The 17,326-nt window shown below is 33.2% G+C and overlaps 2 protein-coding genes across 5 annotated transcripts; one reads left to right on the forward strand and one right to left on the reverse strand.

The window, feature by feature from the left end:
• Nucleotides 1–1,006: 1,006 nt before the first annotated feature.
• On the forward strand, nucleotides 1,007–3,463 carry LOC18608628 (Tetratricopeptide repeat (TPR)-like superfamily protein). Of its 2 annotated transcripts, none has more exons than XM_007043419.3 (3): nucleotides 1,007–1,347; nucleotides 1,595–2,774; nucleotides 3,029–3,463. In XM_007043419.3, the coding sequence occupies exons 1-2, from the start codon at nucleotides 1,237–1,239 to the stop codon at nucleotides 2,645–2,647; spliced, it is 1,164 nt and encodes a 387-aa protein (XP_007043481.3). In that variant the 5' UTR covers nucleotides 1,007–1,236; the 3' UTR covers nucleotides 2,648–2,774; nucleotides 3,029–3,463. The 2 variants fall into 2 exon arrangements, with proteins under 2 accessions (XP_007043481.3, XP_088659347.1); XM_088803221.1 differs by having other exon boundaries at nucleotides 1,694–2,774.
• Nucleotides 3,464–4,839: 1,376 nt separating this feature from the next.
• Nucleotides 4,840–8,171, reverse strand: LOC18608629 (external alternative NAD(P)H-ubiquinone oxidoreductase B4, mitochondrial-like). Of its 3 annotated transcripts, none has more exons than XM_018115162.2 (10): nucleotides 8,083–8,171; nucleotides 7,395–7,674; nucleotides 7,075–7,281; nucleotides 6,643–6,893; nucleotides 6,235–6,454; nucleotides 6,016–6,120; nucleotides 5,502–5,753; nucleotides 5,294–5,415; nucleotides 4,997–5,116; nucleotides 4,840–4,927 (listed from the first exon to the last, which is right to left on the reverse strand). In XM_018115162.2, exons 1-10 carry the CDS (start codon nucleotides 8,169–8,171, stop codon nucleotides 4,840–4,842), a joined length of 1,734 nt encoding a protein of 577 aa, XP_017970651.2. The 3 variants fall into 3 exon arrangements, with proteins under 3 accessions (XP_017970651.2, XP_017970650.2, XP_088659953.1); XM_018115161.2 differs by having other exon boundaries at nucleotides 4,997–5,207; nucleotides 5,289–5,415; XM_088803827.1 differs by having other exon boundaries at nucleotides 8,074–8,171.
• Between the last annotated feature and the right edge of the window lie 9,155 nt (nucleotides 8,172–17,326).

Here is a 17,326-nt window from a genome sequence, read left to right on the forward strand (position 1 = left end):
TTTATTCTTTTATTTTTTTGTTAAACTCAATACTTTGCCATGTCAATAAATGCCACATCAGCATAAATCCAACAATTGTTATATTAGCACATAATCAATGCCACATCACCTCAATTAATGCCATTTTAGCTTGATCAAAATGCTATATCAATATATTTAACAGTAAAATTTAACTATATTAGAATTAGGGATTGAAATTAGTAAAGTGATAAAGTACAAAAACTCAATTTATATAAATTATTATACAGAAACTAAATTTACCTTTTCTATAGAATACAAAGACTAATTACATAATTTAACTTTTTTTGTAATTGAATATTATAATATAATAACATAATATCTGAAAAAGATCATAAACTATTTAGAAAAAGTTAAAAAAATCTTTATATTTTTATTATATTCAATCAAATCCTTTTACTTTTAGTTTAAATTAAATAAGTTATATATTTTTATTTTAAGTTAAATAAGTCTTGATAACTAATTATTAACTTAATAAAATATTATTTATTATTATATGTCGTATGACGTTGGAGTGATATGTTAATATATTATAATTGATGATACTATGATATATTCATATATTATATTAAAGATAATGCGACATGCTAATTTAATATGATAACATAATCATATGACATTTTTTACCCTCAACATCAATGTCATATCAGTGCCATGTAGATATAAAATAACAAGTGATATTTTAACTAATGAAAATTAATCAATCATTAATCATAAGAATTTATTTGATTAAAATAAAATATAAAAACTTAATTAAATACAATAAAAAAATTATTTAAAATTTTTAAAATAATTTATAAATTTTTTTAACACTATGCTTAATATAATTTTACCATTCATATTACAAAAATTATTGTTTACTTTTCTTGAACCAACTGCTCTCCAGGACTAGGAGTAAAAAGAATGTCCTCCCCACTCTCACGAAGAAAAGGAATGAAAATGTAAGGAAATTAAAAATAATAATAAAAGACAAAGGGAAAGGGAAAGAAAGAAGAAAAAAAAAAAAAAAGGGAAAAACCGAGAAAACCAAATTCTCCTACTAAAAAATGAATTTCCTTTGGGCGTTGTCGCCCAGCACCAAACGCCGCGACCTTTTGCCCAGCGTTAAACCCTAACATTAAACCTCAATAACGCCTCAAGATTGCTGAAACTCCATTCCTTAGGAAAAATAAAGTAATAAATTTGTTTATGGATTCCTTTTGAAATTTTAATATATCAATGATCGCTACAACAAGGTGCTTCAAGCTTCTCCTTCGATGCAAAGGCACTTTCAATTCCTATTCCAGTTTGATTCCAGGTTGGGGTAACCGTGGGCATTATCCTCACGATGTAAGTCAAAACGCATCCATTTCTTTTTATCATCAACAAGTAATAGCGTCTACTTTTGAGTAGAAATTTACATAAGGCAGGAATTGGATTTTTTTTTTTTGTTTGTTAAACAGAAGCTGCATTCCTACAAATTTCTTTGTTATTTTTTTAACCCGTGGATTGAGTTAAATATGTGGTTTGGATTGATTAATTTCTTATATTGTTTATATGTTTAGCATGTAATTGATGGCCATGCTTCTAATCCCAGAACTATATTACGTCCATACCAGTTGGATTCCCTTGCATTTGCCTTCTTTACCCCACTGTAAGTAAAATCGTCGGAAATTATAAATTGCTTGCAACTCAGGCTGCCCCAGATGAAGAGGAAGTAACAGATGAAGTCTTGAATCAAATTCTGGCTACATGTGAAAACACGCCAAAGTCAAGTGGGGAAACCTGTAATGCTTATGTTCACAAGCTGTGCAAAGCTGGAAATCTTTCAATGGCTATCAGATTACTGCAATCCTTGCGAGATAAAAATATCTTCATCCCCAATGCATATAATACCCTCTTGGCTGCAGCCGCTGAAAGAAATGAGATTGACCTTTCGTTTCAGATATTCAAAGACTTATTGGTGTTTCATGGACCCTTGAGCTCAACTTGTTATCTTAACCTTGCAAGGTCTTTTGTGAAGTCTAATGACTGTACAGCATTGATTAGATTTGTCAAACAAGTATCGGAATTAGCTTTCCCGAGTAGCACAACAGTTATAAACCGAATCATCCTTGCCTTTGCTGAATGTTGGCAGATAGAAAAGGCTCTTTTGGTATTTAATCAGATTAAGAGTTTTGGATGCAAGCCTGATGTGATAACATATAATACTATTTTGGATATCTTAGGTCGTGCTGGTCGGGTGGATGAAATGGTCCATGAGTTTGCCTCTATGAAGGAAGCTGGCTTGGTTCCAGATATCATTACTTACAATACGTTATTGAACAATTTGAGGAAGCTTGGGAGGTTAGATATGTGCTTAGTGTTTTTCAGAGAAATGAGTGATACTGGAGTTGAGCCTGATTTGCTTACTTATAGAGCAATGATTGAGACTTTTGGCCGATCAGGGAACATTAATGAAGCATTAAGACTCTTCAGGGAGATGAAGCAGAGGCAGATCTATCCATCAGTCTACATATATCGATCTCTAATCTGCATTTTGAAGAAAGCGGGGAAGGTGGATTTGGCAATGTCTTTTTCGGAGGAGGTGAATTCATCATCCCTTTCAGATATAGCTGCTACAGAGAATTTTAAACGAAAACATAGGTAGTTATGTACTTGATCCAGGGTTAAGCTCTGTAAGAGTTCTTTAGTGTTGTCTGGAGTACTTGAGCTTGGCTCGAAGCAAGAGAAGGAATATGTCATGGATGTTCCCTCACACATTACTACTGATACTGGTATGTCTGTCCTGCTATCCAATGGTTTTTTGCCCCTTTGTTAACAATGCTTCAGTATATGTTTAGCATGTTCATATAAGATTGTTGTTGGTGCCATCCCTGTAAATTTGTAATGTAACATGTGATTTATGTTAGATGATTGATAAATTGCGTTTGTTGTGCAAGATTTATGCTTTCAGGTGTGACTGCCATAACATGACTGGTGTGCAAGATTTATCTTCAACTATGATAATGATATGTTGTTTTCCTTTTAGGTATTCTCTTGACATGAGAAATAGAGGCCAGCAAAGTCAAAGGCCGAGCCTCAACCATGGAAATTATGTAGTGCAAATAGACGGACCCTATTGTGCATAGCATTTGTATATCTTGTAATACAAATCAGTTGTCAGTTTGCTGATTGCCAACATGAATTAAATGCATGGCAACATTGGAAAAGCATGGTCAGCCTCATAGATTTGAGATTTCTGAGTAGTGTGCTTGTGACAATATCCATTACCTTTGTATTACAGTTCAAGCAACATACTTTGGCATTTCACTGTACAAGTTGTGTATCATTTGTTTGTATCATTTGAGACCAATAGATTTAACCAAGCTTCATCTATTCATTTTATGTGGTGTATAAACATAGTATCTGTAATGACCCTAAATAATGTGCTAACCTTCCTATTTCTATTTAGTGAGGTTTGTGACTTAATGCTTTTATTTTGGAGTATATCACATTCAAGAAACAAAGGTGGAGTCGTCTAAAGAGGACACAAACGCATCACGTAACATTCACAATTTTTCTGACATGGTGGTATGAGTGCCTAGTTTTTCAGAGATTGTGTATCACTGTTTTTGGTAAATGCCCATGTACTCCAACGTGGAGTAGTCCGGCAACAGAATAAAAGGGGCAAAATACGTGGGACGACGATACTAGAATACCAGGAGGAAAACAAAGGGCTGGTGAGATCCGTCACTCTCTAAAGCAGTAATTCTTTTTTGTAAGAAATAGAGTAAAATACTTAGACGCTTTTAAATTTTAATTATAATTATAAGTGAGTCTATTAATTTTTAAAATGAATATTTCATTCCAACGATTAAAAGATGTTAATGTTTAAACTGCTCCTTTTTTTTTAAGTCTGCCAACGAATATTGATTGGTCACTTCGCGCTCAAATCATATCGTAAAATGCCAATTCGATCAAATTTTCTCAAAAGAAACACCAGATCGTGATCAAATTTTCTCAAAGAAACACCAGATCAGTGCTCCCTAAGTCAGGAAAGCATCGATTTGGTGCTCCCTGGCTCCCCAAGGAAGCACCGTCACGTGCTTCCTAAGCCATGGGATCACTCGATCAGCTCCCCTGACTTAGAAAGCACGTCAAGTGCTCCCCTGGCTATGGGAGCACTGTCGAGTGGTCCCCTGCTTCCCAACCCAGAAGAGCATGGCCAAAGATCTGGCTAGATCTGGCCATGCATGATCAGATCCGGCCGAGAGGTGGTCAACTGATGATGGGAGTGTCGCTCGTTGACCGTTTGAAACAAAAAAAATAGAGAAAAGATTTTTTCAATAGAAAAAAAATTTTAAAGTAAAAAATTATAATTTATATATTGTGTAATTTTTGAAATTAATAACAAGTAAAATTGTTCAAAAAATATTATCACATGTAAATTAACGAAAACATCAATGAAATCTTAAAAGTTAAATTTATGTCTAACGAAAGATAATTTTTTAGATGAATTGTCTATTTTTTATTCTTATAGACCTGTATGAAATTTTGATTAAAATTTAAAAGGGTGATGGTATTTTACTCTTAACAAATATTATATCTCATGGAATGCTTGCAAGTGAAACAGAAAAGGTGTTATCACAATAAAAGAGCCATGAGACATCCCATATCCGGAACAGAACAAGAACTATGGATTGAATGGATTCTCTTAAACTGTTACGAGACTAACATCCACTATTTGATACCAATATATATATATATATATATAACGAACAAAATTAAAAATGATAGCAAATTAAATTTAGAGGAATCAAGACCTAAATATATAGGAAAAACTAAAGATGGAAACATGTCTCAGATTCGACTGGTGTCCCTTCCAAATATGTACCGTCTAAACCAGTCAGACACCACCAGCATCCTAGTGCGCCAGCTGACTAGCTTGCTGCGAGTAGAAACAACCATCAGGATTTGATAATGAGCTAATAACAACCAAAGCTGAAATGAGATTTACCTTGCATAGACTGAATACCAAAGCCACTGGGTGCTATGACCAATCGAAACCCAGTCTCCCGGCAGTTGAGCTGCAGTTTGTTCTCCTCCTAGTGGAGCAAATTGCCCAAAATGTTTATACCTGAAATTGGTCAACATAAGTTTAATCATATTTTTTCGTTTCAGCAATTTCTGGTTTTTGACCCCTAAAGCTTTGCACTTCAACTTCCAAACTGGAGGGGCACAAGTAGCCGGAAGTTGAAGCTTGAAAGGTTTTTAGATGTTCAATGCCTATCAACAAGATAATTTCAGGCTGTACCTGAAGGGATGAAAACGGTGTTGGCCTGATGTTCGAAACCTGCGAGGACCTTCAGGATACATTTCGCACTTCTCCATACGATTGAAACATTTCGCGAGGTACTCACCTTGTTGAGCAGCGACCTAGATTGTATTCAAAAACCTTAACGTTTAAAACTGTATGATGGAACCAAATTCTCCGGAAAAATGAAAATGAACGTCCAACTTACCTGAGCTGTTGCAGGAAGATTTTTCATCTGAGTATCCACTTCTGAGAGAGCTTTCTCAAATTTTTCAATGTCAATTTCTCCTTCATATTTGTCGAGTAAAGCAACCATGTTTTTCACTTTGCTCTTCTTCAAATAAAGCTCCACTTGAGGGTACCTCTCTGTGATGTCACCTATAACTTCTCTGAATTCTTGTTTATTCAAATGACCAGCATCATTCGTTTTTGCCTGGCCAAAAATGGCCGATATATCCTCCTAGTAAATTGTCAACAACAAGCAACATAATAGAACTTAATAGCAGATCTCTCTATAATAACGCACGAATAATGCATCCCATCAACAAAAGGTTTTCATCGTTAAATAATTATACTACTAAAATTCATGCTCAAGTTGAGGTTAAAGGCCTGAAGCGAGACCAAGTCTACATGCTAAGTTAACAATGAAATTGAAACACAAGATATCGAGCAAGCAAAACAAACTAAAAAGTGGCAAACTAGTCATGCAGACATAAATTTACCATGACTTTGCGTTGATTGATGGTAGCACAATCACCCAGAGCATATACATTATCACATCCTTCGACTCTCAGCCATTCATCTGTTGCTAAAACACGCCTGCTACCCTGTGGTCACAACATTAAAAAACATTAAAACCATCTTCAAAAGAAGAAGAAGAAATGGCCTGATCAATGGTTAAGATCAGTTCAAAGAAAATAAAAGTTTTGTACTATTTAAACCTGTCCAATTTGCTTCATGAAGTCCAATATGACAGGACGAGGTGCAATACCAGTTGACCAGACAACCAATCCATATGGGAGAGTACTACATTGGCCAGTTGCTCTATCTTTACTGGAAACATCCTTTTCCGACACTTTTGTGACCATTGACCCTGTCTTCAAATCGATACCGTCTCTTTGGAACTTTGTTTCGGCAAATTGAGTAATCCTCTTGTCATACCTGGGAATTGAAATGAGAGGAGATGTTATGACTCACCAGAGCCAAGTTCCAGAAGGCTAACTGTTAATACTTGAATTCATAAAGTAGAAAACAGGAGTAATTGGAAAGAACAAAAACTAAAAATTACAATGATTATAATTATTAGAAAAAACAAGATGCTTTTTGGAAAAGCTCTCTAGATATCTTACATGTTTAAGATATGATCGCCTGCTTCAAGAAGTGTAATTTTTGCAAGGTTACTGACTGAAGGATATAATTTAGATATATCCTGAACTACAATGTCATGAAGCTCTGCAGCAAACTCAACACCAACTGGACCACCACCAACGACAACAAAATGCAAGATCCTCTTCCTCTCTTCATCACTCACACTAGGAAGACTTGCCCTTTCAAAACAATCAATCACTGTGTTGCGGAGCTTCTGAGCATCTTCCACTTCCTACATGACAAAAGAATTCAATCTTTGTTAGGATAGTTTTAGAACAGCTTCCAATTAAGCTGTAAACCAGAATTCTGACAAATATTTTCTCGATCCGTATATTAAAAAAAAAAAGCAAGGGCTTAACCTTCATCAAGCAGAGAAATTTTGTAAATAAAAACATTTACATATATTGTACTACCTTGAGAAAGTGTGCATATTCTGAAACACCTGGGGTATTAAATGTATTTACTTGAGCTCCCACAGCTATGATTAAGATGTCATAATCCACGGTGAATTCTTCTTTGCCTCCTAAATTGGTGGCTTGAGCAGACTTGCAATGAAGTATCTTCTTGCTTGCGTCGATCTTAAGACATTCAGCTTCCTTGAAGTCAATTTGGTAACCTCTCTGCCATGAGATATAAAAAGAAAAGCAATTACCATGAGCCATTCAGTACGCTAACAATACTGTAGTGGGAAAAACAGAAACCAATTCTATCTCAATATAATTTTTATGTATACCTTCTTGACAATGTTGCGAATAGGCTCAACAACGCTGCGTGCTTCTACTGTTCCGCTAGTCACACTCGGTAACAAAGGAGTAAATGCAAAATAATTGCGGGGTGACACGACTTGAACTTCATAGGAATCGCTTTTCAAATTTTTCAAAAAACTGGTGGCAGCCCAACCAGTGCCGAGCACCACCACCTTCTTCTTCTTGTTACATTCAGGTTTCTGACCACCATCATTCGACACTCTTTGGAATGGCCTGTCATCACTGAAGGCCAGTAGACTACCACCACTGCGGTCGAATACAAGTCAAAACCAATACGTAGTAAAGAATATACATTCATCATATGTATAGTAATAATTTCTTGTGAATACACAAAAATAATATATACTACAAAAGAAAGAAAATTTCAAGCATTTGTCATAAAGAATAATTATAAAAGAACAAACAAGAATGCAATATTACTGGAAACGAATAGCAAAGCAGAACATTAACGTATACTAAGGCAAAGCAGAACATTAACAGCTTCCTTTATCAACTTTGAAGGGAGGCTGTGTGTCTTGTTTATAACATCGGAATCTCAGTATATTACTATTAAAGAGAAATTCACCAAAGCATAACCATGCAACAACTCAAAACAACTGGAAAGCAACAAAAAACACAAAAGAAGAATGCTAAATGCAAAATCACTTGATATACCCGACGGTAGAGACAACAAGAAGCTTAGACAATGAAGGGTATGTCTGAAAAACCCTCGAGACCTTCGCGTAGAACGTGTAGCCTCGCATTCTGTTGTTACTGCAAAGCAACCCTACCTTTCTCTTTCTTTTCAAAGAAGCAAGAGAGTGAAGATTTATATAGGGAGAAATTTGGAGAATCTGTTCATGAAAATGGAAAGTGTATCAGTTTCTTCTGCCTTACGTAGGGAAAAATTTAAACAGTAGCGAGGGTTGAGGAATAACTGCCACGTAAATAATTTTAAGCGAATTTTTTTCCCATAGACTTTTTAAAACCAAGAGAATAAAACACGTGTCTTTTGCTCAGAGACAAAGATCTCCTTCTCATTAGGAGTTTTGACACATCTGTAATGGCTTAACCACTTATGAACGAATTTATAGGCAGGCCCTCTGATCGAGCTTGGACGGTCATGATTTATCTTGACGTTTTTTTTTTTCCTTCTTAAGCCATAAACTATGGCCTATAATCTTGGGATTTAAAGAAATTTTCATTATTTATAACTTATATGGAAAACCTATTTCAAGTGTTGTAACAAATTTGTGGTATTTTTCAAAGAATCTTAACAACTCATAGGAATTTCATCTAACTAAAGTTTTACTCTTTTTCTTTTCCTTAGTTTGGTTTATTAAGCTTTAATTCGTCTTAATTGAGTCAATATTTTTATAATATGTCGAATGTGGTTACCGTGAAAGATTTTTATAGCCTTTAGTTGTGGATGACTCTAAGGGCCAGGGGAGTGACCTTTATCAATGAGGTTTAAATTGATTCTTCCTTTTGTACATTAAGTTATGACTTTTTGACCTTGTAACTTAATCGGGTTCCTATTGATTTCATTTTTGCTATGATAAAAAGGGGAAAAGTTATTAAATTTGTAAAACTTTTAATAGTCAAAAGACTTGTTCAGTTTTTGTACTCTTCAATTTTATTCAATTTAGTCTCTGTATTCAAAATCGAAGTAATTTAATCTCTTGATTTTGAAAATTACATTAATTTAGTCCATTTCTCTAACGTCATCCAATTTTATTGTTAAAAGATAATGTTAGCAATGACATCATCACTAATGTGGCATATTTTGATGATGTGGCATTTGAGATGATGATGTGGCATGTCACATGGCATTGAGTGATGAGGTGACAATGCTACTAGGCACTATACAGTGACATAACAGTGCTGACGTGGCACTGACATGTTGACATGTTAATGTCACATGACAGATTAAAAAAATTTTCAAAAAAAAAAATTCGACTACATCATAGGGATTAAATTGAACAAAATTGAGATATTAAGGGACTAAATTAAAAAAATATTTTAAAATTACAAATCTTTAAGTAGATTATTGATATGCTTATTAATAAGCTAAATATTGAAGTGTAAAATATTTATGATTTTAAAAAATATATAAATATTTTCATACTTGATTATTCGATTCTAAAATATGTAAATTAATTTATCTTTTTTACAAAAATTAAGTTTGAATTCTCCTTCTATAAAAAAAATGAAAAAATTTCATATGTAAAGTCAAATTTAGATAAATAACTGGCATTATGTTAAATAAAATAATATAAAATGAGTTATCATAAATTCTCCCTACATAATTGTTTTATGGTCAAGAATCATATATTTTTCATCTAAGAATTTTTAGATGTGTGGTATATGTCCCGATTGCTCCACCATAATGCACAAAAATGGATTTTCATAGGAGGTTAGGAATATATATTGGATATGAATCTCCATCTATAATTAAATATCTAAAACCATTAACTGGATATTTATTCACGGTAAGGTTTGTCGATTATCATTTTAATAAAACAGTTTTTTCAACAGTATGGGGAGAAAATAAGCAGTTGGAAAAAGAAATTTCTTAGAATGCATTTTCATTATCTAGTCTTGATCATCACACAAATCAACGTGAACTTGAAATTAGAAAGATGGTTCATTTACAAAATATAGCAAATCAGTTGTCAGACGTATCTACTAATTTAAAGAGAATAACTAAATCTCATATACTAGCTGCAAAAACTCCTATAATAATTAATGTCCTTGTAAGACAAGGCATGCCAAAAGCGTGGGAAACCAATCGGTTGTAAAGATAAAATCCTTGAAAAAGAGAGAAGCAAATATACAAGATGATTAGAAAGAGGAAACAAAAATTTTAGAAGAGATCTCTAACATAATTGATATAATTTTAAAAGAAATTCAGGTACTTGAAATCGTTGAAAATAAAGAGCTTTCAATAAATTATGTCATAATCGAGAAAAGATGGAATTGGGATGAAATAGACGTTGACGATGTTTTTGTATATAATGTAGCACTCAATATTATGAAATAAAAGAAGGATCTTGAACTTACATCTGTTGAAAAATTTAGACATAGAAATGATTGGCCAATATGAAAATACATAATCAAATTAGAATTGAATTCACTTATCAAACGTTAAGTTTTTGAGACTTGTAGTTTATACACCAAATGTTGTAAAACTAATGAGATATAAATGGGTATTTATGCGAAATGAAATGAGAAAAATGAGATTATGAAATATAAAGCACAGCTTATCGACAAGGTTTTACTTAAAGTCTTGGTATTAATTATGAAGAGACATATTTTCTTTTAGTGGATACAACTACAATCTATATTTAATTAGTCTGGCAATACATGAGAATATTAAAATATATCTAATGAATGTAGCTACAACTTATTTATGTAGCTCATTTGATATATATATATATATGAAAATCCCTGAAGGATTGCCTGAAGCACACAATTTTAAAAAATTTATTTAAGCAAATTAAATAAATATGTATATGGATTAAAGCAATCCGAACGCATGTGGTATAATCGCCTTAGTGAATATTTATTGAAAGAAGGCTATAAAAATGATCCTTTATGCCCATGTGTTTTTATAAAAAAAAAATTACGAATCTAAATTTATAATAATTGTTGTTTATGTTGATAACTTAAACATTATTTGAACTCTTGAAAAGTTATCAAAAATCGTGGATTACTTAAAGAAAGAATTTGAAATGAAAAACCTTAGAAAAATAACGTTTTATTTGAGTCTTCAAATTAAACACTTGACAAATGAAATTTTTGTCTATTAATCAAATTATATAGCAAAAGTGCTAAAATGATTCTACATGGACAAAGCAATAGTTGTAAGGTCACTAGAAGTGAAAATGACTTTTTTCGACCTCGTGAGAATGATGAAAACTTCTTGATCCATAATTATTATTTTTAAATGCAATCGGAGAACTAATATATCTTACTAGCAATACACGACATGATATATCATTTGTTATAAATTTATTAACAAGATATAGTGCTTCTCCAACTCAATGACATGGAATGGAATTAAACATATAGTTCGATATTTTTTAGGAACAATGGATAAGGGCATATATTACTCAAATGTGTTCAAATCAAATTTAATTGGTTATGCCAATGTAGGTTATTTATCTGATCCACACAAAGGTCGATCCCAAACAAGTTACTTATTCGCATATGGAGGTATTACTATTTCATGGCGCTTCTATAAACAAACTATATTTGTTACTTTTTCTAACCATGTAGAAATTTTAATAATTCATGAGGCAAGTCGTGAATATGTCTAATTAAGATCTATAACTCAATATATTCGAGAAACGTGTGGATTGCCAACCAAGAAAGAAATTTCAACAAAGTTATATGATGATAATACCACTTGCATAGCACAATTAAAGGAATGATATATGAAAAGCTATAGAACAAAACACATTTCATCAAAATTCTTCTTCACTCATGATCTTCAAGAAAAAGGTGATATTAATGCTTAAGAAATTCGTTCAAGTGACAATTTAGCAGATTTATTCATCAAATCCTTTCCTACTACAACATTTGAAAAATTGGTACAAAAGATTAGAATGCGTCATTTTAAATATATTAAATAATGCAGTCATTAGGGGGAATAAAATATGCGTTGTACTCTTTTCTTTCATAGGTTTTTCCTACTAGGTTTTTCTTAGTAAGGTTTTTAATGAGGTAGTATTTCAAAGGCGGATTCTTGAAAAAAATTATGTAATCTTTTCCTTCACTAGAATTTTTTTCCTAGTATAGTTTTAACGAAGTATATTCTTAATACAATGGACATTTAAGGAGGAGTGTTATAAATATATGTGTGAATATCCATTATGTTATGATTCTAGAAGCTCAGACCAAATCAAACAAAGCAACAGGCTAGACACAAAAAGCATGATATGATTTAAACTCTTTTATTTGATTATTTATATCTAGATTTGGATATAGATTAACTTGGATTAAAATTAAGATTTAAATTGAAACAAATAGTCCCCTTACTTTATTTGTAAATACATTCTTGAATAAGATCTTTTTACTTTATCTAAATACTTTCTCTTATAGTTATTTTTTTAATTATATTTCATAATAAGAACCGGGGTTTCTGCTTCCGTTCTTGTTTTTTCGGTATCTATATGGATGATCTTATTTTTACAAAAAATCAATTAAAGATGTTTAAGATTTTAAAAAAACTGTGATTCAAAGAGTTTGAGATGAATGACATGGGACTATGTCCTAATATTTGGGAGTCCAGGTAAATCAAATGGAAAAGGTGTTTTCATCTCACAAGAAGGATTTGCAAAAGAGATGCTTGAGAAGTTCAACACGTTCAATTGTAAGTCCATTAACACCACATAGAATTTGGAGCAAAACCGTTGGAGACAAAGAGAAGGCTGATTCAATCATGGAGAATCCTAACGAATTACAAATGATGGCAACAAAACCATTAGAGACAAAGAGAAAGTTGATTCAATTAAGGAGAATCCTAACAAATTACAAATGATGGCAATGAAAGGGTACTTTATTACATCAAAAGAACTCTTGGTCATGAGATTTTTAATTCATCCTCTAACAACTTCAGGTTGATGGGAATTTATGATAGTGATTTTGTTTCATGAAATTCAAATAAGCAACTCATTTACGAGACAAAGTATGTTGCAATCACCTTTTGCACATGCCATGCTATATGGTTGAGAAGATTGTTGAAGGAACTTCACTTGAAGCAAAGAAATGCTACGAAGATCATGATTCACAACAAGTTGGCTCAAGCTTTGAGATATATATATATATAATGCATCGTTAAGAAAAGAGTAGGTGAAGTCCATGAATCAAGTTGTCCATATTTTGGCAAAGCCTCTATAACATTGGTAGAGTGGGTTGCATGGTGAATCAAGTTAGACAATGGTCTAATTGTTGAAAGGTTATTCTCAATTTGAAAATCAAGTTGGGTGAAGAACTGGCGGAAGGCATTACTCTTGAAGGTTGAAGGAAGACCGTTGGAGCAAAAACGATGTCGTCTCTGGATTAAATAGGCTAGTGATATAAAATGTCAGGTTCTTGTGTCGTTTGTTCTTGGTTTTAAGTCTGGTGTATTCAAAACAGTATTGCTCTTGTCGTTTCAGTTTATTTCTTATTAGTTGGTCTTGTGTGCACCATTTAGGTGCCATTTTGATTGTCTTTTCTCAGTGTCTGTTGTAAGGCCAACAACCATGTCTATTTTTTTTTCAAATTTATTGTTAAGCTGCTTCTTGTTTCTTATACAGCTCTTTCCTAGATCCGATTTAATCTCTAGAGACTAAAATCTAGGAAATGTTGTTATTATTAGAAGTATAAATACAAATTTGAAAAATGGATTCGTGTTATCGGATCAAAAATTATTTTTGGCTCTAAAATTTTCTCTAGTTCTTTCTCTGGTTTTCTCCAGTTTTGAATTTCTTTCTTTATTTTTCAAAAAAGCTTTAGTTCATCTTTCCTTCAAATGGTATTAAAGCTGTAAATGATCTTAGAGGTCCAAGTTTAATCATTTACCATGACTTCCGGTTTCAATTCATCTACTCCACCAAAGTTCACCAGAGAGAATTATTCTTTCTAGAGTGTGAAGATGGAGTCATATCTCAAAGCTTTCACTCTTTAGGAAGTTGTGGAAACTGACAATGAACCATACTCAAAGCTTTCACTTTTTGGGAAGTTGTGGAAACTGACGATGAACCAGTTCAAAGGAGATCTAATCCGACACTTGCTCAGATCAGGCAATTTAAGGAAGACAAAACAAAGAGGTATAAAGCTCTATATTACCTACACTCAGCTTTATGTAATGAAATTTTTGCTCGGGTTGTGGAAAATAACAATAAACCATACTCAAATTTTTGCTTGGGTTATGCATTTAAAGACTTCTAAACAGGTTTGGGATTATTTAAAGGATGAATGTTTTTAGAAGTGAAAGAACTAGGCAGATTTCAGCATTCAATGTAACTCAAAAGTTTGAAATGCTTAGAATGGAGGATAATGAAAACATTAGAGACTTTTTTGGAAAAATGATGGGACTAGTGAACCAATTGAGGTTACTAGAGAGGGAAATTACTGAGGAAAGATTAGTGAGTAAAATGTTAGTTAGTCTGCCTAAAAAATATGAATTTAAGGTGTCATCATTAAAAGAGTCCAGAGATCTTACTCAGTTAACACTAAAAAATTAGTTAATGCATTAGAGGGTCTTGAACAGAGGAGAGCTTTTAGACAAAGAAGTGCATTTGATTTTGCCTTAGTAGCTAAGACTAAAACCTTGAATGAGAGTGGTAGAAGTGCAAAGGGTAGTTCAACTGATAAGAAAAACAAAGGAAAGAATCCTGGAGAGAATAGGCAAAGAGATTAAAAACAAAGGAGTTTCCACTATGTCAACTTTGTAAAAAAAAATATCATACTGAGAAGTATTGTTGGTATAGACCAAATGTTAAATGTAGGGCTTGTAGTCAATAAGGACATGTTGAAAAAGTATGTAAGAATCGTTCTAAAGTGAATGAAAAAGCTGTTGTAGTTGAACAAGTAGATGATGATACTGAAGAGGTCTTTTTTATGGCAACTAGTGGGGAAGATTCAAGCAAAACCAATATTTGGTTGTTGGACAGTGCTTGCTCACATCATTTGACTAGTAATAAGTCTCTTTTTACCACTTTTGACACAAGCTTTAAGTCAAAGGTGAAGATTGGAAATGAGAATTATCTGGATATACTTGGGGTAGGTATTGTCAATGTTGATACTACTTCAGGAAGCAAGTGTATAAGTAGTGTGCATTATATGTTCAGTGCTAATCACAATTTGTTTAGTGTGGGATAGTTGGCAAAAGAACGTTATACTTTATTATTTAGAGATGAAGCATGTACTGTAATTGACCCCAATGGAGATGAGTTGTGTACTATTACTATGAGAAACAATAGTTATCCTTTCAATTTAGCTAATACTGCTCATTTGGCCCTATACAATGAACTGGATATGTTAGAAATGTGGCACAGGAGATTTGGTCATGTAAACTACAATTCTTTGTCACTTATGCCTTCAAAGAATCTAGTGGATAGCTTACCTAGAATCACTAAACCAGATAAGCTATGTCAAGCTTGTCAGTTTGGAGAGCAGACAAGGTAACCTTTTCTTAAACAGAGGAAATGGTAGGCTACCAGAAAACTTGAATTAGTTCACATTGATTTAAGTGTTCCAATGAAAACCCCTTAACTTAGTGGTAGCAGGTTTTACATAATATTTATAGATGATTTTACAAAGTATTGCTGGATATACTTCTTAAAGCAGAAATCTAAGGCATTGAGTCATTTCAAGAAGTTTAAGGCTACATTTGAGAATTTTTTAGGTCAGAGTGTCAAGACTTTGAGAACTGATAATGGCAAGTAGTACACATCAACTGAGTTTGAGCAATATCTTGAATCTTTGAGAGTTCAGCATGAGCTAACTATTCCATATAGCCCTCAACAAAATGGTAAAGCTGAGAGAATGAACAGAACTCTAGTTGAGATGGGAAGATGCTTACTGTTTTAGATGAATATGCCAAGGGCATTTTGGGTAGAAGCTGTGAATACAGTAATTTACATTCTGAATAGAGTGTATACCAGAGTTCTGGATAGCAAAACTTCATATAAAAAGTGGTTTGATCATAAACCAAGTGTTTCTTACCTGAAAACCTTTGGTTATATATATTATGCTAAGAGGACCAAGTTTGATCTTAAATCTGTTATAACAATGCTGGTTGGGTATAATGAGGTATCCAAAGGTTATTGGCTATATGATACTAAGTTGATGAAAGTATTTGTGAGCAAAGATGTGATGTTTGATGAGGGTCAAAGCTGGAATCGACCAAATGCAACTTCAGAAAAGATTGACTTTGTCACTACAACTGATGATTTGATTTTGCAACATGACTCAGATAATGAATCTAATTTAGAGGATGAAAACAAAGCTGTGAGAGGTACAAGGAGTTTAGAAGACATTTATAGTAGAAGTAATGTTGCTTTAGTTGAACCTTCAAGCTTTAGGGAAGCACACTCAGAAGAACACTGGAAATCAACCATGGATGTTGAAATACAGATGATCAGGAAGAATGGGACATGGATTCTAGTAGACAGACCTGTTGACAAAAACATCATTGGAGTTAAATGGATTTACAAAACCAAACTGAATCTTGATGGTTCTGTAAACAAGTACAAGGCTCAACTGGTGGTTAAAGGCTTTGCTCAAGTTTATGGGGTTAAGTATATGGAGACCTTTACTCTAGTGGCCAGACATGACATAATAAGAATGCTTACTACTTTGTCATCAAATGAGGGATGAAGAATTTATCATCTTGATGTCAAATCAGCGTTTCTAAATGGCATTTCTTACTGAAGATATTTACATTGAGCAACCTCAAAGTTATGTGCAGTAGGGGTTTGAGAAGAAGGTATGCATGCTTATAAAGGCTCTTTATGGCTTGAAGTAGGCTCTAAGGGCTTAGTATACAAGAATTGATGATCATTTCAAGAATCAACGATTCCAGAGGAGAATAAATGAGTCAACACTGTATGTAAAGAGTGAAAATGGTACTATGGTACTCATTGTAGCACTTTATGTAGTTGATCTGTTAATTATTAGACCTGAAGGTCAACACCTGACTGAGTTTAAAAATCAAATGAAGAAGGTGTTTGAAATGACAGACTTGGGAGATATGACTTATTTTCTTGGAATGGAAGTTATACAATTTGTTGGTAAGGTAGTTCTGCATTAGGGAAAATATGCTAAAGATTTGCTTAACAGGTTCAATATGAGTAGGTGCGAGGCTGTAAGCACTCCACTGTGTACAGGTGCAAAGTTTAGCAAAAATGATGGTGCTGACAAGGCT

Source organism: Theobroma cacao, chromosome 2 (assembly GCF_053813885.1).
Source record: "Theobroma cacao isolate CCN51 chromosome 2, ASM5381388v1, whole genome shotgun sequence".
NCBI classification, from domain to species: Eukaryota; Viridiplantae; Streptophyta; class Magnoliopsida; order Malvales; family Malvaceae; genus Theobroma; species Theobroma cacao.